This window comes from Aulonocara sp. 'chitande type north' Nkhata Bay, linkage group LG7, assembly GCF_057382095.1.
Source record: "Aulonocara sp. 'chitande type north' Nkhata Bay isolate Kocher_YH1m ecotype deep benthic linkage group LG7, A_spYH_male_GT1.1, whole genome shotgun sequence".
Lineage (NCBI taxonomy): Eukaryota > Metazoa > Chordata > Actinopteri > Cichliformes > Cichlidae > Aulonocara > Aulonocara sp. 'chitande type north' Nkhata Bay.
In genome coordinates, this window is record NC_141350.1 from 11,663,750 (window position 1) to 11,687,109 (window position 23,360).

The window sequence follows — 23,360 nt, forward strand, 5'->3', positions numbered from 1 at the left end:
GAATCCATCATTTCCCAAACAGTTTGGTAATTTAGAGATCAGGATTTAGGAAGTATAACCTTATAGGGAAATTTAAAAAAAAAAAAAAAAGGGGGGGGGGGGGTTAAGGTACTGAGCGGGCCTGTTGCCGGATTGATTAATTATTTTGTAATTCATTAATCACTTTCAAAGGGCAAAAGGGCAACATCCTGCTACAGCAAATTGACTCCAGTCACCCCCCCCCCCTCCCTTCCCCGTCCACCACCACCAGCACCACCTTCAACCGACCACACACACCCCCCGCGCACGCGCGCGCGCACGCACACCCATACAAGGACAAGTTCACACATAAAGTTTGGGAAGTTAAAAAAAGAAACCATGAAAAACTGGTGTTTTCAAATTCATAAATTATAATTTAATACCAAGAACAAATTTACAGCAGAATGCTTGTTTACAATAAGCTAACACAAACAAACAAGAATTGTGTTCAACTATAAACTTTCACACACACTCACATATATCACTTGCAATTAATAATAATAATAATAATAATGATAAAAAAAGTATCTATACGTTATCAATACCCTGCAGTCATATATTTTTATATATTTATATAAAAACGTGGGTCAGTTTAAACTGTTCATAATTACAATCATGTATCATTCTCTGGTCCATATGTGGCTCCGAACAGCCAAAGATCAGTGTTCAATCAGTGATCCCTTTTAATTCAACCACAACATGGTGTTTTTTTTGTGTTTTTTTTGTATGTGTGTGTTGAAGAAAAGCCTCAAAACAAGGACAAAATTGCTAGCTTCCAAACGCACACACACGCGCACGCACGCACACACACGTTCTCGCACACGCGCATGCACACCACGGCACCTGTCAGAGACCAAAAGGAGCCATAACACTAAAGTTAAAATATCAGCTCCTTTTTTTTTTTTTTTTTTTTTTTTTTTTTAGGTTTTTTCTAAATTTTTTTGTCCCCAAACCTGCTCACCCTGTTTAAGTCTGTAGCCTAATAATGAACGTCGTTTCTTTTCTTTTTCTTTTTCTGTTGCTTTAAATACAAGGGCTAGTGTACTGAATGCACAGATTATATCTATACAGTCCAAAAAAAGAGTGAAAGAAAGAGAGAAAAAACATTTACATTTATATATCAAAGGTAAAATAGGTTAGCGACCTGTGGCCATGCATTCACAGTCTAAATATACATGAAAAAGAAAACATTTGTAGTAATATGTATATACATTAAAAACATAACCTTCAGTGCTACTAGCTAAGTCTGCCACTCAATTTTGAAGACGTTGTATTACCGAGAAGGAAAAAAAAATGGCAACCACAGATTTTTCTTAATCACATATACTTTGTATGAAGGAAAAAACTTGTTGAAATGAATTGACCTATATTTACAAGAATACTGCCTCTAATCAGTTTTTTCAAGTGAAATACATGACTGGAGTTTCATATCTAATTGTGTCGTCCTCCCCCCCAAAAAAAAAAAATGTTGTAGGCCTACTTTAACATCGTTTTGATAAGAAATCACACCATGCTTGTCAGGCACTTAATGCTTGAAGTGAATAAAGGGTGACATTTCAGGGACGCTGTAATAATACTGCTATTAAACACTACTCTGGCTAGGCTTCAAACTTTTATGACCCTTGACCTCTCCAACTTTTTTTTTCTTCAAGCAAGCCAACTATGCTTTCAGTACAGTTTTCAGCTTCTGCAAAAGCTCTTAAATGCGCATGTACTGCATTTAGAGCAACCTATTTTACATACCTTTTATAACAGCAGGTCTAGGCAACTTCTAAAAATTTCCTTTTTAAGAAAAAATATTATTATTATTGTATCCAATTGGGGAACTGAAGCCAAATATTCAGAGCTGGATGAAACTGGGAAGATTATTCGCCAAATAATTAAAATCGTGTAAAGCCCTCATGTCTGTCAGCGTCAAACTAATTAATTTAAAAATTTAAGAGAGCTTATGCAGCTTTAGTTAAAAGCAGGAGTGGAAAACAAAAGTGGATCCTGTAACTTCATAGTAATAAAGAGCGAAGTGTTTCCGCTGGGTCATAAAGTTTAACATGAACTCCAAAAAAGAAAAAGAAGAAGAAAAAAAACTCCCTTTTGTCCAGATTGGTCATCCTAACAACATAAGTGCGTTTGCAGCATTAAGCCTAGATCATAAGCCTATTTTCCTATTGCTGTGGTTTTAATTCTTTTTAGAACTTTTTTTTTCTTTTTTTTCATTATTTCACCTTTTTCAAAATAAACCATTGTCTTAGAAAATAACACCACCTGTACTACAGAAATCACATAGGCCGGTTTGGAACCAGAAAGGAGGAACAAAGAAAGTACAAAACACAGCTATACATGGACACAGGACAAGTCATCTGAGAAAAGAAAATTCACGTTTCGTATTTTCCCTTTCTCCAGTTTCTCTTTTAACCCAAATTTTCATTTTTAAATGCACTTAATACTTCAAATTTCCTCACGCGGATCAACAGAATCCCCTTTCCCTTTTTTTCCCTCATTTTCTTCTTTCATTAAAAAAAAGGATCGAAGCAGGTTGTTCTGCATGAACACTGGGAGCATGTATCTGCCATTTTGAAAGTTCAATGGATGTCTCAATTTTTTTTTTTTTTTTTTTTTTGAGTAGGGGGGGAATTCACAGTCATTTACGTCAATGTCTTTCTTCATGAAAGCCAGCCCCGTGTAACAGCCGGGTTTTTTTTTATTCCTTCCACAAAAGCAGCTATAATCATTGTAGTCTCGCAGCCCCCCAACCCTACCTTTTGTTTGTTCGTCGCCTTCTTGGTTTACTGAATTGGCATGTAAGGCCAGTTAAAACTGCTCCCCGAAAGCAACATATCCCTGATGAGAGTTTCAATGGGGGTTTTACCTACCAATCGGACGAAAAATAATTGTTCTATGACCGAGGAAGAGACTGTGCGGAGGGAAGGCAAGCGGAGTAACAACTTCCCAAACCGTGTTGGCTGGTTGGGATACTGGCTCCGGACATATTCCTCCAGGGCGCACTGGGACTTCTCCTGCAAACTTTCCACATGGGCCACATCTGAGAGGCCACAAGCATCTGAGAGGGGGAAAAACAAATAAACATTAATAAAGTGTAACCTAAAGTGTTTCTCTCACTAGGAGCTTTTTCCCACTGTGGTGATACACTACAGCGAAAATTGATAGCCTGTCACATAAAAAATAAAAATAAAAAATCAATTATTTGCAGAATTAAAATCTCAACATTACATGTAAAAGTGTAGCTGAATGGTCTCAAGGCTTGATTTAATAAATATCGATTTAAAAAAAATAATAACAAATTATTATATGACAATAATACAATAACCATAGCATTACGCTAAACAAATAATGTAAGGCACCATTAACCAAAATACGCTTCCACATGCATGCCAGTTTATTTTGTTTAAACTATTTACTTTGATTTTTATTTTCTTATCTGCGTGTGTGTTTAATTTATGAAAAAGGGGATGGGGGGGGGGGGGGGGGGGGACTTGCCATCTTACAGGGGCAGATAAAAATGAGAGCCTTGCTTCCCTCGTCATATTAATTCTGTGTTTCTCCTTTCGTCGCTATTATTATCTATATTTTCCCCGATAAAGCCATTTAAAAGTGAACTAAATAATTAAGCATATTCATAGTTAAAGACTGTGTTTCAGATGGGCCTGTGTCTTTCACAGTCAGAGGCAGTGCGAGGTAGAGAGGGGTGGGGGTGAGGGAGGAGAGAGGGAAAGACAGGGAGACCTACTGACCTTTAGTGAGCAGAGATTTAGCTCGAGAGAAAAAAAAAAGGGCCCATAGCCTACGGAGCTGCCGTCATACTATACCATCGGAGACGCAGAATCACTATCTATGCTGCTGCATGTGGGCGGCAGCTGATGATGTGCCAAAAACGCTTGTACGCACATTGGGTAAGTTTGTAAAGTTGATGCATGACAACAACCAAACCGCCAAAGTAGCAAAGGCGTGTCACTCAGGCTACAACACACAGCTCACGTTCAAGCCTCCGGGACTCAGGTATGGAGGAGACAAATTAAGCCATCGTGGATGTATAAAGCCTTGACAGTAAAATTCAATGACATGAACTATGATTTTATTTCAGAAAGGGCTAACTAACCAGCCACCATGAGCTCACTTGAAGATTGCCACAGCTAAATGAAATAAAAAGACTGATGGCTTGCAGGTATGGTATCATTTCAAAGACATGCATTCAGTCGTCGGTGAAACCTTGTAAATCTCTTCCCTACGTGTTTTTTTTTTTCTTCTTCTCCTTTAACGGTGTAGCTAATGTAACAAAATAGCCGGGAAGTTTGGGTTATGTTTAGGTCATGACCCAGTTCTCGAGCGAGTCCAGAGACGCCCTGAATCTTAGGCGGAGAGAATATTTCTGCAAATAAAAATTAAAGCCGCCCCTCTTGTCACTGCGCAATATCACACAATGCTGTTAGACTCTCTCATTTTTGCAAATATAGGGGTGTCCGTGTTTTTTATGTATTTATTTATTTATTTATGTATTTTTTTATGGTAGCACATGTATGCCACCTAAATGACAAGGAAGCGTTGAAACCTGGGCAGTGCTTTTACTGTGTGCAAATGGGACATTAGGCTTGTCTTTCTTTTTCTATTCCCATCCCCCTCGTAGCCTGACATCATTTATATCTGTCATTTCCTACAAACAAGACGTGGGGTATACACACAATGATAAATGGCCGAAAAGCCCAAGTGTAGAAATTCATCTGCAGGCTATTTGAGTCTCCAAAAGAGTTCTAATATCTCGATTTTATGATGCCTGAAGCAATTATTGCGGAGTTATCAGTTTTATTTAACTCGAGCTTAATTTGCGGTGGGTTTTGTGTGTGTGTATGTGTGTGTCTGGGCATACTTTGCTCTGCTTTGTTGTTCATTTAAACCAAGATAGATCTGGTGTGGTCATTCCACCATTTTCATTTTATCCTTGCGCATGTGACTGATAAACCAGTTGATCAATCGAGTGATTTTATAATTGAGTAGCCTAGGGTCTGTCTGAAAGCCCTTGGCCATGAAGGCAGCATAGGTGAACGTTTAAGTACAGCGTTCATCTAATACAAGCAACAGCCTCTGGCCAGTGCTGATATATTTAGGTCAGCGTTGATTTAGCTGATGTCAGTGTGCAGGTTAGTGACATTCACACACACTGAACTTGAGTGAGCAGTCTATTGTCTTACCTGTGGTGAAGAGCACAATTGCCTTTAAGCAGCTATATTCAGCAGAGTCAACGTGCAAAGCTTTGAGCTTTTCCACTTGTTCTTGGAAGATCCTAATGTGGTCCATAAAGGCCACCACTCTGTCCGCAGACATGGGGGAGGCGTGAAGGCCAGCCGCCGCTAGGAGAGGAGCCACATGCAGGGGCATGGAGCACTGCGCGGCGTTGAGCACAAATAACTCACTCCACGTCAACCTCAGCAGAGCCACCTGGTCTGTGATCTGAAGGTCTGGAAAGAAGGGAATATTCCTGGCCCACTCCACGGCACTGAAGAGCATCCTGGCTGCTAGTTCACAAATGTTCTCGATACCCATTATGTTGTTGGGTTGCATGCACTGACTGCCATACCGGGACGTCGGGTAGGGCTCCGCTCTCAACAGAAGAGAGATATATCCGGATAAGTAGGAATGGCAGTGGAGTGGGTCTCCATTTGTCAAGGCGAACTGACCGTGGTGTGGCTGTGTGGGTGGCACCCGTCCCCTTTGCACGGCTGCAGTAAAAAGAGAAACTACAGATATTGAAGCCTGAATTCTACAAATGATCACAGACATTCTGAGCATTAAGGGTGGCTGTTAAACAGTACAGTATTTTAAAGTGCAGAAAACTGAAATCTGAACGCCAAGCTGTAAATGTTTACTAGCCTGTGCAGTATCAAAACACACACGCGCACGCGCGCGCACACACACACGCACACACACATATTATTACCCGAGTTTAAAAAGAGATAAGACACAGTGCCTTGATAATAAAGAGGCTGTAGTGTGAGAAACCGTACACTGAATATACATATATATATATAAATTTAAAAAACAAACAGGGATGCGCTTTAAACACAATTAAGACAAGCCTCGCACATGTCTAGCTTTAAATTGTTGTTATTCAGCAACAGCAACATGAGCTGGCTGTGAAGGAACACAAAGAGGGCAAGGGAGACCTTGCATGTTTAACCCTTAACCTACTTAGCAATTCATCTCGTTTTACCCCATACACGAAGGCCTATTTTAGACTAAAATTCAGATAATTTCTCCGGGTTAGACGGAGCACGATCGTTCTTTTTTTAAACGCACGCTAATGTCCAGCTTAAGACACAGAGAACAAGGCAAGCGGCAAGATGTGGAGATGTAGCCAGAACACGCTATCTCTTAATTCGCCACTCGCCATAATAGCGCAGAGGGCTATTGTATCATAAATTCAACACAGATGTATCTCTACGGCAGTCACGGTATCACATTATATTCGGCAGCTTCAGTTTGGCCACGGGTGGGCTCGTATTTGTCAAATGCAGAGCTATAACGCACTGGCGCTAGACACTGTAATGCATGGCTAAAAGGAACATCCGGAGAGCCCCGTCTCGACCACAGGCAGAGAGCGGCTCCATTGCGTGCTCCAGCCGCACAGCCTTAGAGGGAATAGTCGGGAAAGGAAACATGCTGTGGGAGCGACATGATATGGTTCGATGTCTAAAACCTACAAACGCACAAACACACACATGGATAAGAGAACAAAAAATCCCAATACCTTCCCGTCTCATGCCGACTTTAAGGCATTTTTTGAGGCGGCAGTACTGACACTGATTGCGGTGGTGTTGGTCGATTGGACAATTCCTGTTGGCACGGCATGTGTAAGTGAGGTTCCGTCGTACGCTCCGTTTGAAGAAGCTCTTGCACCCCTCGCAAGTAAACTGGCCATAGTGTTTGCCACTAGATTTATCCCCACAGACCACGCATTCAATGTGCTGTGGCTGTTTCTCCGACTGCTGCGACGTCTGGTTCGTCGGCGTGGACTGTGTGTTGTTCGGGGGTCCTTGGACCGGAGTCTGAGGGGTCGGAGGGGCGACCTGAGAGGCTGTCAAATTCAACTGGCCTGCTTGAGGTGTGGGAAGAGATAGTCCTCCTTGGGTTTGCGAGGAAAGGGTGCCTTGGGTGTCAGCCACATCGTCCTGGGAGCCTCTCCACACTACCATTGCCATATCTATCAGTCAACGTAAAGAAACTTTTTGTCTGCCGTTTTGGTGTCGCGGTGAATAATGTCTCAAGGAAACGCGGTAAACTGTGATTAACAGTCGGACACACAAAATGCCAGATCTAGCCTACGCTGAATCCAGTCTGAATCTCCCGAAAACTGTCGATTTATTGCTGTTGGAGACGTTGCCGAAGCACGTTTTCAAAACTGATGCGATGGCGAGCTGAGTCGCTGCCTTGCGCTTAAAGGCCAAGTCCAGGGGCGCTTACAGTCAGCCATCCAGTACACCCATCAATGGGAAAAGGTGGGTTAAATATTCAAAAATAACCAACCGAGGTAGCATGGGCTAGTCAGTGGATGATGGAGCAGGTTGATAAGACCGTGCTCGCAGCAGCATAAAACAATTAGTGAGCACACTGTAGCAGCTACTATCAAGTTCCAGCACAAGTCTCGGAGAAAATCACCAACTGGGTAAAAAAACAGAAAAGAAAAAAACTGCGTCTTCTTCCTTTTCTCCTTGTGAGGTAGCGCCAGCAAGCGCGCAGCTGAAGCCAATGTTTTGAGAGCTTGGAATATGAAGACAACTCTTCCCCAAAAAAGCGAAAGCACTAAAACAAAAAACATAAAAAAACAAGGATCACAACCTACAAACCTCCTCCGTGCACTGAAAAATAATAGGAAAAAGGAGAAGAGAATCAAAGTGATCAAATATGTTAAAAAGGCGGAGGTTAGGAAGTGATTTGCGATTGGTAGGAGCCGGGCTGGCAGAATGCTTTCTCTCTGATCAGCTCACTGAGCTCTCTATATAGTGAACTTTGACACGACTGCTGCAACTTAGCACACGTTACCATGGAGATCTGCTGCCATATAAGGAAGGAGAGTGTGTTTGACTGGTCAGAGCTCAGGGACCTCCCCCTGAACCCCATTGGCTAGTCGGCACTTGTGCTACTTGGTACCTTGCCAGAGCCAGCATGGAGGTCGAGAGGGCCGCTTGGTCCTAAAAAGAGACGCTTTTCGGAGAGAGTATTCACTGATAGTCACTCAAATCACCCAGACTATAAGGTATACTCACATGCAGCCTGGTAAAGCTTTAGCAATTTCAAGTGGGGAAAAAAGGAAAATATCAATAATTCAATGCAGTGCATCATGTCGCGCTACAGTATATCCGGTAACCCTATAACAAGCTGAAATATAAAAGAAGATAGGATTTTTTTCTCTTTTCTTTTTTTTCTTATCCCTGAGACACAGATGCACCTTCTTGGCATGACCTGTGTTCATTACAGTCTTGATCCTTTAGGTATGTGGATATAAAGACAGACTCCACTGCTGAATGAATGAAAAAACAACACACAAAAGAAACAAAAAAAGGCTGTGTGATGGGCTACGTTAATTTAAGACTGGTGATGCTGTTACCTAGACCAAATAACATGTTTATTATTATTGATAATAAATGCATATAAAAAAATCAAAACAAGTGTAGGCTTCGATTTGTCTTTCCATGCACACTGTAAAACCAGACACTGAATAAGGTCGCTCCCCATTTAAAGAAGAAGAGAAGAAAACGCCACCTGGATTTCTTTATTTCTCATTTTAAACAAACCTCTATATTTCTACGAGGCTAATAGTACATATTAGTGCTTTCCAATCGTACCAGGTGCTACACATCACAATCCACATGTCTCGTGAAATTGTCGCTATCGCCTGGTGAAATCATCCCACAGCTCGCCGTTGCCTAACAAAAAAATCCCGCAAGCCACAAATATTAATCATCTGCATGGTCAGGAGGTCCAAAAGCATGATTTCTCCAAAGACAGTTTTGTCTGTATATGTGGTCAGAGCTTGAGACGACTACAGCTTTAAATGCGGAGCACAATTAAAATGTCACTCGAGGTCAAAGGCCATGCCCTTCACTTTAAGGCTAGGGTGAAAGCAGAGTCCCCTTATTGACACACCACACAAAAACGATACCTTAATACTTGTCGGATTTTTGCTCACTAAAATAAATAAAATAAAAACATCTTATTTTAATGACGATAAGAAACAAAGTAAACGATGCTGTGTTTGTAACAAGGGGGAGAATGGCTGTGCCCACATGGTTAATAATAATAATAATAATAATAATAATAATAATAATAATATATTATATTGATATTTGTGTGTATTTGAACGGGGCTGATTTACTTTCACCGTGGCCTGAGGCTATCAAACTTGAACTGCAGGTAAAACTTTACAGAGCCCTCCAGATGAACCTACAGCCCGGTCACTGTGTTAGCCTGTAGAGAGAGCAGCAGCATGCATGCATTGTCCCAGGATCTATTACAGTATATGGGTGCCCCCTAGCGTATGAATTCTTTTTGCTTCAAATAAGATTCAATTTAGAGGAGCCGTCGGACACGGAAACCGATTCAGTCTGCTCTCTCGCATCGACCAAACTAACGAGCACCATTTTAAACTGATGACTGTTTGTTTAAATTCTGTTTTACATGACTTGGACGGCAAACCTTTGAGAGTTGCCAAAGTTGGATTTACTTTTTGCCACTTCAGGCAGTCCCAGCGGTGGTATATAGACCAATTGTGTCTTTATTCTAGAACAAATTAGCCGATTATATTTTGTCTGCATTACTATTTTGTCGGTTTTGTTTACAGATCCCGTGAACATGGAAAGTCTGTAAATAAAATACCCCGCAAGGTACTGGCTTATCGAGGACCCAGTTTTGCTTCAAATGGTAAGTATGCGATTTGTATGCTTTATTATGATAAATCAGCAATGTTGCAATGCTTTATCCTTCTGCTCACAATTAAATCTCATATTAAATAGGCTCATCTCTTCAAATAAAAGACGTGTGCTGCAGACGGAGCATAACGTAGACTACATATATACGATGCTTCTACAATGCGCACTGACTACGGACGACTCCGTCAGTCATCTCTGCCTATTATCGCAGCGTTAATTTATATGACGAATCGCATCAAGCCCAACTAGTTTGCAAACACCCATTCATAAAGTTACCCGATAGTGATAGTGAGGCAGGAGGCTGTATTCTTATAGTAACAAACCTACCAAATGCATATGTTGCTGATTCGTCCGTAGCGGGATGCATCTTCTCTCTTATTCAGAATATATTTAGTCTTCTCTTTTTCGACACAGTGCTCAGACTGAAGCTGGCAAAGCTTCCTCTCCAACAGACGGGATCAGACACAAAAAGCACGCTGTTTATTGGAAAATTGCAATGTCTGATCATGCAAAAACTTTGGAGAGCCAAAACAAACAACTGATTCACGTCATGTGTTGTTAGGCGAGAGACTGGAAATATAAGTTGACGTGTCGTCCGAGCAGAATATCATTTGATTGCCTCTGGAAATGATAAGTAAGCTTTACAGCAGGCAGAGAGAGAGAGAGAGAGAGAGAGATCCTGTGCGCCTTTTTCTCTCCTACAGTAATATGGCCAAAACGCGCTCGTACGCGGCTGCTTTGTGTGGGCTATTGAGGCGAGAGGGAGGGGGTGAAGTCAGAACAGACACCTGTCTTTAAGTATGGCGAGCAATCTTTATGAGATTTTGCATATTAGGAAATATATGGAGAAAGCAAGCCAAGACGCAATATCAGCCAAGCTATTATTAAACACGTAAAAATTAATTTAGCATAAATAATTTAATAAATGCTCTAACTTTATCCTACAAAATGCTAATACATGAGTTATTATTATTATTATTATTATTATTATTATTATTATTATTATTATTATTATTATCATTATTATTATTAAGAAATATCAGTAATGACATAAGAGGGTAATTAACCTTTTAGCAGATACTCCTTTAGCATGTATGCATCAGGCAGATAGTAGGAAAGCCTATATATAAATTATGACTGCCCAATGAACCACGCGTAAATATGCACAGAAATTTGCGCACTATTTTCTTAACGCATAAACGTTCCCACAGCAGCACAACTGCTTAACTATTAGACCCCCCACTTCAAAACTCTTGTCCTGCAGTTTTTCTTAATTCGCGGATTTAAAAGTTTCCTGTGTGATTTGTACTGGTTCTCCTTTTCAAGCAGAGGATAAAAGCAGTGTATGCTCAGCAAGCCTGCATGCACATAACAATTGCGCTGCCCAACGGGATCAGTATCGATTAAGAGGAGACAGAGGATGTCGCCTGCACTAAATATTTACTGATCACAGACAAATAGCTAGATCTTTAACGATTTCCCATGCTCTGACAGGGAGAAAGGACTAAATCACTTTATTATTGTTAGTAAAACAAAGCACAGTCTCTGGAACACGGGACTGGAGATGTGCTGATTGGAATGATTGCAGTTAAATTAATCGATAGCGAGATAGACAATTCTTGAGATTTACGGGCGTGCGAAGGAAAAGCTTTCCCTCCAATATCAGGTTAAACTGGGAAGTGCGCTCCGACGTGATTATATTCTGCAAAACGTTATAGACATATACTAAAAACCGAATGTAGTTAAAAAAAATTTTTTAAATTCCTACAAATATGCTTTTAAAACGCACCAAGATCTAAAAAAAGAAAATTGAACTGCTGACGGCCAAAGAGCTCTCTCACACTTGTGCTAAATGTCAAAAATGAAAAAAAAAAAAAAAGAAGAAGTTGACTTTAATCTTCCTCCACCAAGTCCTTCATGCAGATAGAGGGATACTGACCCGGAGGTCTCCAAGTTCCCGGCCTGATTAACCCTTCCAGACCCAAGCAGGAGCAAAGGTTAACCAGGCTAATCAACTTCAAGAGTCTGATTGAATTAGATGACAGTGTGGAATCAAGACAGAAACTAAACTGTGCCACTTAAAAAACACCCCGAAGAGAGATATTGGTCATATTTTTGCCCACTGACGCAATCTAAATCAAAATATCGTAAATGAAGAAAGAATTTCAGATAACTTATAAGCTGATTATTTTCTAGTTAAAAAGGCAGCACGTCAAAAAAAAAAGATTACAAGCATAACACACACATTAGTATAAAAACAAAACAAAGAGCCAAAAAAACTTAACACCTCCAAATTGTTTCTCCTTCATTTGATTATGGTGGATGTGTCCCATATTTCATGGGACTTTCATCTGTTGCACTGAATATCAATCAGTACCTTTTACCTCCGGTAAAGGTTGACTCTTTGGAATGGTAGGTCTTTGTGATATTATGGGTAGGGGAAAAAGAAACAAACCAAATATTCAAATTTTTTATTTTTTTTACCAACATTATTACAGGACCAAAGAACAAAAAGGCAGCATAAGAAAAGTAGCATGATGTAGGGATATTTTAAAGTTTACATTTTTATGATAAATAAACAAACTTAACTTAATTATATCATTAATATAGAATTTGTTTTATTTTATTTTATTTTTTGGCTTTTATCCTGACCAGACGTACACTGTAGTTTATTTTGATATGAATATTTTAATGGTTATATTGCTCTAAACAGGGATTTTGTAAGGTTTAAAGACTACTGTGCTTGTTTTTCTGATGTAAATGTAATTTTAATTTAGTCACAAAAAACAGCATTCCACTACCTCCAGTAACAGCGCTTTATTATAAATGTGGTATGTGTGCAAGCAAGTTGACGGCATACGCGTGCAGGCAGTATAAAAGCATTTAGCTATGTGGAGTGTGAGGAAAAAAGGTGTGTTTTAAAGTGTGTTCGTATAAGCAGCCATGCATGTTTCAATTGAAAACCTTACATAGAGTTCATTCAGCGGCGTGGATCACTTTCTCTCTGTCTGCTTGCCCCAAGGGCCACTATCTAAAAAGGCAATAGATCCCAGATAGCTCACTGTGTTCAATTTGCCAATGACAGATTATAGTGCCAGTTTAAACAGATAGGGATCAATTTGTCTCAATGAATTCTTTAGGCTGACTGCCAGCATGCTCTTAATGTATTTGTAAATGCTTTTGGTTTGAATCATTGCTGTTAGGTTTAAAGTGATCAAAACTGTAGAGAGAGAAAGATGAGTGTTGTAAGCGATGTGTTGTTTTGGCTGCTAAAGACTGCATAGATGGAGCATGCATGATGATTACTTCAGGCAGCAGCATTGTAGCAGCAATGACCAGAGGGTCAATGGTTTAACTCCAAGGACTCGCTGGGAAAGTCTGGGTAGGGGAATTGTGTGATAAGTGCTCTCTAACCCCCAGAAACTGCTGCTGAAGTGCCCATCGGCCAAGCAGATTAAATCCCATCTGTCCCAGTGGAGCTGTACGGTGACCATCAGTACAACAGTGCAGTTGTACCAGGCACTTGTGATATGTGTCTCTTTGAGCCCCTCACTTTTCCTTTTGAAAGAGAAGAGTGGGCAGTCCGCTTGCTTCACACTTTTTTTTTCATGCACTCAGAGAGAAAAAGTTTGGGAGAAGAAAGAAGAGAGAAAGTCGTAGCAGCATTCAGTCTCGAGCCAGACGTGGCTCACATGTGGCCCCAAAGGCAGCAGACAGTGTATTGAATTACTGTAACTCAAGGTGTAATGTGGTAGCAGTGGGGGATATGTAAAAACTACACAAACGGATGTAGTGGAGGCTTACTTCAGCTTCAGCTTACCGTTACAGCTATTCAGTGTTAAAGTGTGTTGTTTCTGTTCTTGAAGGTCATTTACAGTCATTTATAGCTATAACAGCAGCTTACGTTCTCAAGTGATAATCAGCCAGTATTTGATTAACCAATTATTTCAAACTGCTTCTGTTTTAAAAGCCTTGTATCTCCAGTTTAGTGATTTTCGTATATGTTCCTTCCTTCCTGAATAACTTTACTGTTTGTAGCATGAGGTCTCGCATTTGTGAGATCTCGGAAATACACAGTTTTTATGTGATGGTCTACCACGTAAAGTTATGAGATAACCAGTTAAGCATTAATGTTTTATATGTTAGTCAAGAAGTTAATTAAATAGTATTGTGTATAATATCAATTTGCAACATTTACCACTAATAAAGTTTTAAGATATGAGCTGTGTTTTGACTGCTTTTCTCTTTATAGCACCTACTGTATCATACATGTTAAGAATGAGGTTTTCCAGTTTTACTGTGATTGTTTGCCTTAAATGTATAAGCTATCAGTGTCTTGCTCTAGTAATTTGGCAGGATGCTTGGTTTTTTGGTGCTTTTAAGGTGCTAACGATGCTCACTGAAATTAAGATAATAAAGTCCTATTCATTTTATATTTGAATGATATTCCTGTGGCATTAATGTAAAAAACAATTACAATATCCTATACGCATCTCTGGTAATTTAATGATTAGGAGTAAGGTACAAATTAAGGAACGTTTTGATTATCCAACTACAGCTTCTGCAGTTTTACCCTAAGTTTCAAAACTGAGAAGCATTTGTCAGTTTTGAGATTTATGTGACTTACAGGGTTTCAACACAGTCGCACATAAGCTGTAGCTGTGCAATATAACTTGGACCACTTTTGAACACAAGAAATGCAGACTGAGAAATCAATCCAGAGTAAATGTTCTGTCATCAAAATGCACGTCATTGTAAAAGCACTGCAGTCACTGATACTGTAACTATGACCAAAACCAGCAGTCCATGAATATCGACAATTTTAACCACATCTCCACAGACACATATTCAGCATTTGTTACCAAAACATGTTCTATAATAGCAAATATTGCAATGCAATTTTTTTAAAGTCACATTTAATCCACATTTGTTCAGTGGTCTATAAGGGAGGGAATAAACGCAAGATGGAACGTGAGTGGGATCTGGAAAGACCTCCACATCCGTAATGACTCGACATAAGAAGAAGAAAATTTCATGACTTTGAGAGTGAAAGCCATTTGAAACCAAAAATCACGCATTGTTTGTCTCAGTTACTTTATCTTCACACGAGGACATACAGGAGTTACTTTTAGCTTTATTTTAGAACGTGAGCCGCAACACTTACTGAGTTGAATATTAGAGTTGTTTTTCTCACAATAAATTGAGAGGGGAGTTGTAAAAATGTTGTGATAATGTGCAGAGGTTGAAAAAAATAATGTCTTATTGTGATCTGAAATATATGTTGAACAGTGTGTATTTGATATACAAAGTTTTTAGATCAGTGTGTAGCAACTATATTTCGCCACTTCTTATTCGCTAATGTATGAAGGTTAGGATTAGCATTTTGTTATTAATGCAAACTCTTGAACATACTACTAGAAGTCACAAAACACTAAATGAATTCAGTATGTAGTACTTCAAGCTGTGCAGTAGCGGGATGATTGCCCAAAGGTAAAAGTGCATCTTCTAAATGTGAACTGTGAAAATAAACGAGCAAACAACTGTAATGTTAAACAAACTGACTGAAAATAACTATAGAAATAAAAACTCTAAATGCCTGAAGATATCACAAATTCTATTCATGTGTTTTTGTTTTGTTTGTAATTGTCATGAGTAATCTGTCCTTTTGTATGTAAAAGTATAAGAACACGGACAGGAGGTGTAACTATTGTTGCTTTCTGGCATGTTTTAGTGTGACAAAATTAAACACCTGATGCTGACAGCATTGTCTTTGACATCCCTCAGTTATATATTTTTTAAACAAGTAAGATAATTTAATTCATTGTATTTTTTTTAATACCAAGATGGCTTTTGGTTATATCATGGTAACTAGGCTACCCTAATTATCAGACCCTCAAATTAAGCGGCACCACAGACAATGGCGTTGCTTCAGCAACATCCCCCCTAAATTATAATGATTTATGAGAGAATCATTTAGATAACTGCCACTGTGAAACCTTGATTATTTTGTATCCTTAGGCTAAGACAGTCCTGTGTTTCATTATTTTGATTGTATTCAAACAGCATAAGTGCATTTTTATACTTTATATATCCACAGATAGCTTATTTAACAATTTTACATTTTGTAATTTGACAAATTATAATCCCGAAAAACAACAACTAACCACTACAGATTCATAGTATTAAGACTTTGGTGCATTTTACAGTCTGAAATGTGACTTGTGTTTAATTCAGCAATATTCAACAGGTACAGGAAATAATTATAGAAATAAAACACAGCTCTGAAACCAAGATGCTGGTGAACCAACACAAAACACTTGTGACTTAATCAGCTTTGGTGAATCACAGTCAGAGATGCATCTGTTTGCGGATCAATCGACAGGCGTAGCAGAGCTGTAAACAACAATGGTGGCTGCAGAGCGAGTCTGTGCAGCCATAACGTCTGGCACACAGGAACTGGAAAGCAAGAAAGCAAACAGAGAACAAAAATGAACTTATTAGCTAAGTGTAAATACCAAAAAGACGAGAGCTATTGCGTGATCACCACTGTCTTTATACCAAAAACAAATGTTATAAACTGGTGTAATTTCCATGACAACAGCTGGCACAGGAGTGTGTGTCCTCAGGCAAAACAGTAGAAAAAAAAAACGAAAAGCGGTGGCCACACATGTCTTGTCGTGTATGTGTGGGGAAGCCTCATCTGGCTTGCAAAGGAGAAGTATCAGCAGGAAAAAAACAACAACACAAATATGTCTTGAAGCCAACAGCAAAAACCTTCAGCTGGTGCCCATTAAATTACTAATTGAGTAAAGAAAGGCTCAGGGCAGTCCTGTACTGGTACTGAGGTGGTAACTTAAGTTCATAGTTAGCAGTAGGAAATCATCACAATATTGAGTCGAACCCTTCTTTCTTTTGAATTTACAATTCTGTCATCTCACAGCTTTAAAAATTCATCTCTGAATCCTACGCATTTCTCATGTCACTACAATATTCCAGCTTCTGTGATTTCAAGAGGAATTTCCAAATTTTACTTGGCTTTACCTCATTAGTAAAGCAGATGAAAAGGCCAGGCAACCAAATATAGTTTACCCATATTGTGTAGTTAATGGCAGTCAGCTTGGTACTGTACAGAGGTGCTTTAGCACTGTGCCTAGCAGCAACAATCCTCCTGGCTGTTTGGCCTTGGATAATATAACAACTTACTTATGAAATAGATTCTTCAATTGAACAAGCTTTTAGTAGCTTTCAATTAACACAATAACTTCTATTCATTTACTTTGTTTGAACAGGTGTGCACTATGAACTATGCTTTTGTATGCTTATTTTTTTAATTCACTGTTTAAAAGATAAAGCCCTAACAAACAGCGGTACATCTCATAGCTACGTGCTCTTTGGCACACACCGCCTCACATATTTACTTGTTTAGTCTCTACAATACAATCAGGTATATTCTGATGCTTCAGTAATTTCCCGTCTCCCATTCACTCTTTTTTTAGCCATAGTGCCATTAACTATAATGGTGTTGGTAATAATCTTTTACACAGAGGATTTTTAGCTTCTCAGACAGACTGCTCTACAGTGTTAACTAATACTAACTCTTGGCTCCGTTTTTGATCCAGATTTCCCCGCATGAATGAAACAGTAGTAAAGCTTAGCTTGTTAAAAAGAGTGTGACTGATCTCTTCCAGGAAACATACAGTAGGGGGACAAACCTGTACAGTCAGGTTGAATAACTGGCATGGCAATGAGCCCACAATGCAAGGATTAGATCCTTTAAAACGAAAACTCTGAAGCAAAATGACATCATCGTGTATATTGGCTGGAATTCGTTTCTCGTATGAGAGAAAGCTACTTTTGGGGGGTTTGAATAGAAACAACTATAGGCAATTTACACATCAATAAATTTTGCTTTTCTATTTAAAAAAAACTATTTGGGGAAAAATAAATATGCATTTTCACTGTACATACTGTAAGTCTTTTTCTATATATCCCTCATATGTTATTTACACTCTCTGTGCAGATTCTCAGCCAGGATTAAAACTATGGTGTGATATTTGTCACCTTTATCACATGATACACACAATATAAACACCTCGCCTTACTTCTGAACTTGCGCTGCCCGTATTAAACTGCAGTGATAAAACAGTGGTCTACAAGAAAAATGCCAGTTTATTTAAATACCATATTGTTTGCAGCGCAAGGTGAAAATAATACCATAAACTATAAGGCTGCCCATAATAATATGGGTTCACACAGCCAGGCTGCGAGGGGGGGAAAAAAAGAGAAAAAAAAAGTAAGGCTTGTTTCATCAAGCTAATTGCCTGTTTGTGAGCAAGAGCAAACTTTTCTACCACCACTCTATTATGGAAGCTCTTTCTTAATCATAAATAGAGCCCTTGTATCCCAGAGGGACTTGCTATTCTAATTTACAATTGAACTAAAGACCAAAGCTATCAATCTTTCACAGACACTTTATTTCTGCCCCCCTTTCTCTCTTGTAATTGTGGTGACATAACCATAAACAACAGAGAAAATGCTGCTGTGACTGATCTGTGGAAACGACAGCATTAACACACGAGTTGCACATAAGCACAGCCACTCACCACATGCATGGTTTTGAGCGCACACACCAAGGTGCAGTCAGCAGTTAGTGCATGCAGTGGATAGCGACGCACACTTTCAGAACCTCCCACTGGCTCGTGGAGATCAAACTGGCCTGGATGGGGAAATTTGGATATGTTAAACAAAGTCTTGATACCACTTTATAACAAGGAAATCTTGATACATTTTTTATTGTAATTAAAGAAATTATTTAATTTGCAACTGCTTATAAAGTTATATTATTGGTAATTTATCATTGCGAGGCTGTGAAAAATCATGCTTTCCAGTATTTACACAATTTATAAAACAATACTATTATTGGTGAGGTCCCTGAGAAGCTATAAAAGTCTAAAGATGCTAATTATACTATATCATTATAGCCACATTCTTACATTTCTTACAACCCCAAACTGTTAAAGCTGTTTATAAACTCACTGTGTCCAGCAAACATTCTTTTCCCCAGCCTGACAACCCAAACACTGCTCTCATTGTCTTACAGCAGACATTATTAAATGAATTATTAAACAACATTGAGAAAACAATTAGCCACAATTTCTAAACACGTTATATAAGGTTCCTTATCAGAAATGGACGCCGAGGTGTAACATATCATGTTAAATACATGATTTAAATGTAGTGTGGGCAAGTGTGGGCTGTGGTGAAGGCAACAAAGGAAACTCGATATTATAGCTTTACATCTACAACAAAAGCACAAGAAGTTCTCATGCTGTCATCGTGCTAGTGTAGCGTCTCGGACACATTCCTGCTGACAGTGGCAATGCAGTGTCACCACCGCCGCACCGTGTCCCGTGATGCCTTTAATGATGAGTCTTTTCATTAATGAGTTAATACAAAAACTCTCAATGTCATCAGTAAAGATAAGAGGGAAGAAAGCACTGCATTGTACACATAATGACAGGCTCCCTGCCTGCCCCTGAGATGTCACGGGTCAGCCATGTTAAGAATGTGTGTGCCCAATCATCCACTGATCTTTATCTGGTGGGCCTGCAGCTAACCATGACATGGGCCCAATCAGGGGTGCTGATGAATGGACAAAGAGACCCTTGAATTGTTGAAGCTGCCACATGACTGCTTCTCTACTAAATCACGATGACATTAGCAATCAATATAGCAATTACTGAACAAGATATTAAACATGTTCTTTAAAGCAATGATCTATACAAACTATACTGTACACTTTAAGAAGTTTTAAAGTTTTGTGTAAATTACAACATTTTTGGCATATGCTTTGGTAATCTGCAAGTTCATATACTGGCACCCGGGTTCAAAATGACAGATTTAAAGGCAGAAAAAAAGCAAAACACCACAAATAACTGATCCAACTTTGGGATTACACCGTTCCTCTTAACACAGTTCTCGGCTAACGACATACAAATTGACAAATTAGTACCTTAGATGGCTTTGGATGTCATAATGAGGTGGAATATAAAAGGCTGAAGAGATAAATTCCAGACATCACTGACATCATAAAACCTGACAAATTGTAATAACAGACTGTGTAATCCACACCACTGCCATTCTCATCTCTTCAAGCTTTCCCTGACACCGTCATAGTCTCAGATTCAAGTCTGCAGCCAGGTTTAGACAAAAAACCTATCCGGTCCAGTGACATTTGTCTCGTACTACATTATCTGAAATCAAACGCTCTATTCCACTCCCACCGTTCCATATAGAACAATCAGTCCGGCCCTAATGTGGGAATGTCTGTAATCCTCACAAAAGGACGCTGACATTTATACCCAGCAGAAATGAATTAGACAGGGCCTGGATTCCTCCAGTGGCTTTGTGCATGCTACACTAGACTGGGTGGATAGATAATGACACTTTATTACAGGGTCATTATGGCAGGTAGCTCTCATTGATGAAAAGGCAGATCTAGTCAACACAGGCAGCTGTGAGACAGGTGACCCGGCATGTTAACAAATATGGCAAATGGGCATTATAGGAATAATGAATTCAAAAGAAGCTCTGGGGACAGATAAACATAATAGCAGGAGTCATCTAAGGATTGCCAGGAAAGATACACATCTTATGACTGGTTTAAAGAAGTATTCTTAACTATTATGGCCTTGCTTTCCCACAGGTTTGGAAGGTGAGAAGGGGATCAACGAACCTTCATAACTCAAGTTTAGGGAAATTATTTACATATATGCTCTGTTTACTACTAGTAATTTTTATCTTATTGTATATTTTTATTCTATTTTATTCTACTGTATATAGTATATTATTTTATTCTATTCTGTACAGCTGTGTACTGTATTTATTCTTATTGTATTCTAATTTTTGCGTCATAACTTTTGCACTGTCCACTTCCTGCTGTGACAAAACAAATTTCCCACGTGTGGGACTAATAAAGGTTATCTTATCTTATCTTATCTTATCTTAAATCCAATACTCTGAGTTCTGAGGAAATCTGTCAAATTCACTGCAAGTCCATTAGATTTTTGCAATTTATTAAAACAGTAAAGTGAAGCAGACAAATTACTATTTTAGACCCCTTATAATTGTCAGCAGAAAAAAAGTAACTCAACTTCAGTTCAGTGTCAGTGCACCTATTTCACTCAAGGATGTGTGATAAGAAAATCACTGATCGCAGTGCAGTCACAACCATCACTCCAGCCCTTGTTGAGTAATTGTCAAAAAATCATTAAAGGTTGTTACTTCACAGAAAGTTATTGTTACAGTTACTGTCATTAGAGATAGTGTAAGAAATAAAATAATAAAAATGCATATTTCCTTATTTTATTGGAAGAAAGACTGGCTGCTCTGCCCCATTTCCAGTCGTTTAACAAAACGAGACTCATTACTTTCTAGTTTTAGATCCATAATTATTGCATAGACATGAGCGTGATGTTAATCTCCTTGTTTAACTTGCAGAAATGGATGTAAGAAGTGTTTTCTTGATCTATTAAATGTCTTGTTAAAAAATAATAAAGTGCTAGATTTGACTTTGGTTCTAGATACTTAATGCTATTTAGATACACTCCATTAAGAGCTCTGTTTTTATTAAGCGAGAATAGGGTGTTATTGCTTTCTTTTTGCTTTTTTGTTTGGTTTGGTTTTAGTTAATACCAATACTGAATATTTTCCTCTTCAACTGCTTTTCCTGAGTTTTCTCCTGTTTTTCTTCTTCATCTGAATCAAGGGTTTTAGGGCAGAGGGTGTCTTAGCTAACTTGAAAGCACTTTTTTTCACTACATAAACAGAACTGATTTGATTGAACTTGATTTTAGTGCACATATTAATCCTGTGCACTAAATCAACAAAACCCCATAGCAGCCTTTAAACCGAATTTATTGATCATGGTCACTGCTGAAAATGACATCAGGCCAAGAAAGAAGTCATCAATATGAACTCGAGTAATGATAACACCATGCCAAACTCGAGTCTAGTGCTGCTCTCAAGGGTTTGGGATCACTTCATCTTTCAGTCTGTACAATCCATCTAACTCCTGATAATTTATGAGGCGGGTGTCTGGACCAAATTGGCAGTTATACTCCGATAAGACTGTTTCCCACTGCAAATAGTTGGCTTTTGAAATTTATGTTTAACCACTGGATAACAGTGGAGGAGGTTTTCACATTTTTATCAAAAATATGAAATTGGTCACAACAGGCATGCTGCGAGGCTTAAGAAAACAAACAAACCAATAAAAAAACTTGTGTCAAAGTAGTTTTTTCACAGTTCAAACTCCAGCCTGAAGTGAAAAGTAAAGCTGGCCACATCTGCATTGGCTCTACTCTTGCCAGTCACGGGGTCGGGTTGCTGCTGGTTTATGGATTCTGCTTACTGAACTTGGATGTTCATCCTGTTCTTTTGTCACTGTGCCAAACGTTTACCCAATGAGATCAGTCTAGGTGGCTGCAAATCCTATAACATGAGATTAGCTCTTTTGACTCCACAGACAAGATAATGGCATTAGCTAATGTATGAACAATAGAATACCACTGTGTGCATTCTGGTATCTCCCAGAGACACACACAAGCACTTTTGTTCTGGATTCAACCATTTGCTTTGAAATCTTTGTCCCCACCTGATCAAGTAAAAGCACTCACGAGCTTTCCATCGACACAACCTTTTTTTTTTTTCAACAAAATAAATAAACAAATAATCTCCGACTGATCGTCTTCTGCACCGTGTCTATGGCTGAGGAACCTACGCTCTAGTGTGAATCTCTTAAAAGTGCTCATCATCACATCAAGTGATTCTCATCACGTACAGCATGTGCTATTACTAAGTCATAGTTGATGCGCAAGTGTTTTAGCACTGTAACCTGTAACTAAAGGTCAACCTGACAATGGCAAGCCTATTCAAATGCTGGAAGCTCTTTCACCAAGTAAAACTCAATGTTTTCTCTCATAAGCCTAAATAACTTCAAGATGTTGCTCTCATGTGACATGCTGAACACTTTGAAAGAAGTTAGTGGCAAGTGGTCAAACGCAAGATTTGACGTGACAGCTTCCCACCATGGACAGACTATATGAGCCAGTGGTGGCATATATTATACCGCGTGCACCTCTTACATGGTAAAAAGTGTCAACAGAAATAGGCATGTAAACAGACTTTATTGTTCATTTCAGCCACATTTTTCAAGGGGCTGCACTTGAAGTCAAAATGCATTTGATTCAGAATGACATCTTTTGGGCTTATGGCTACAAAGAGCTCAAGAAGCAACTAATTATTTTTCTCCCCGTGAAAACAAACAAAAATGAAAGCCGTTACACATTATAACCCTACTGATATGAGACAGACTACTGCTTTAACACAATATTATTAAACAGAAAT

At 39.0% G+C, this 23,360-nt stretch overlaps 1 protein-coding gene and 1 long non-coding RNA gene across 3 annotated transcripts; one reads left to right on the forward strand and one right to left on the reverse strand.

Moving 5' to 3' along the window:
- Positions 1–2,587: 2,587 nt before the first annotated feature.
- Positions 2,588–8,060, reverse strand: nr2f2 (nuclear receptor subfamily 2, group F, member 2). 2 transcript variants are annotated; one of them, XM_086298589.1, is made up of 3 exons: positions 6,776–8,060; positions 5,220–5,765; positions 2,588–3,076 (listed from the first exon to the last, which is right to left on the reverse strand). In XM_086298589.1, the coding sequence occupies exons 1-3, from the start codon at positions 7,224–7,226 to the stop codon at positions 2,802–2,804; spliced, it is 1,272 nt and encodes a 423-aa protein (XP_086154715.1). In that variant the 5' UTR covers positions 7,227–8,060; the 3' UTR covers positions 2,588–2,801. The 2 variants fall into 2 exon arrangements, with proteins under 2 accessions (XP_086154715.1, XP_086154716.1); XM_086298590.1 differs by having other exon boundaries at positions 5,220–5,747; positions 6,776–8,057.
- Positions 8,061–9,594: 1,534 nt separating this feature from the next.
- Positions 9,595–21,511, forward strand: LOC147324645 (uncharacterized). The gene is made up of 3 exons (XR_015130206.1): positions 9,595–9,778; positions 9,866–9,945; positions 13,374–21,511. It is a non-coding gene; the product is annotated as an uncharacterized LOC147324645 (long non-coding RNA).
- The last annotated feature ends 1,849 nt before the right edge of the window (positions 21,512–23,360 follow it).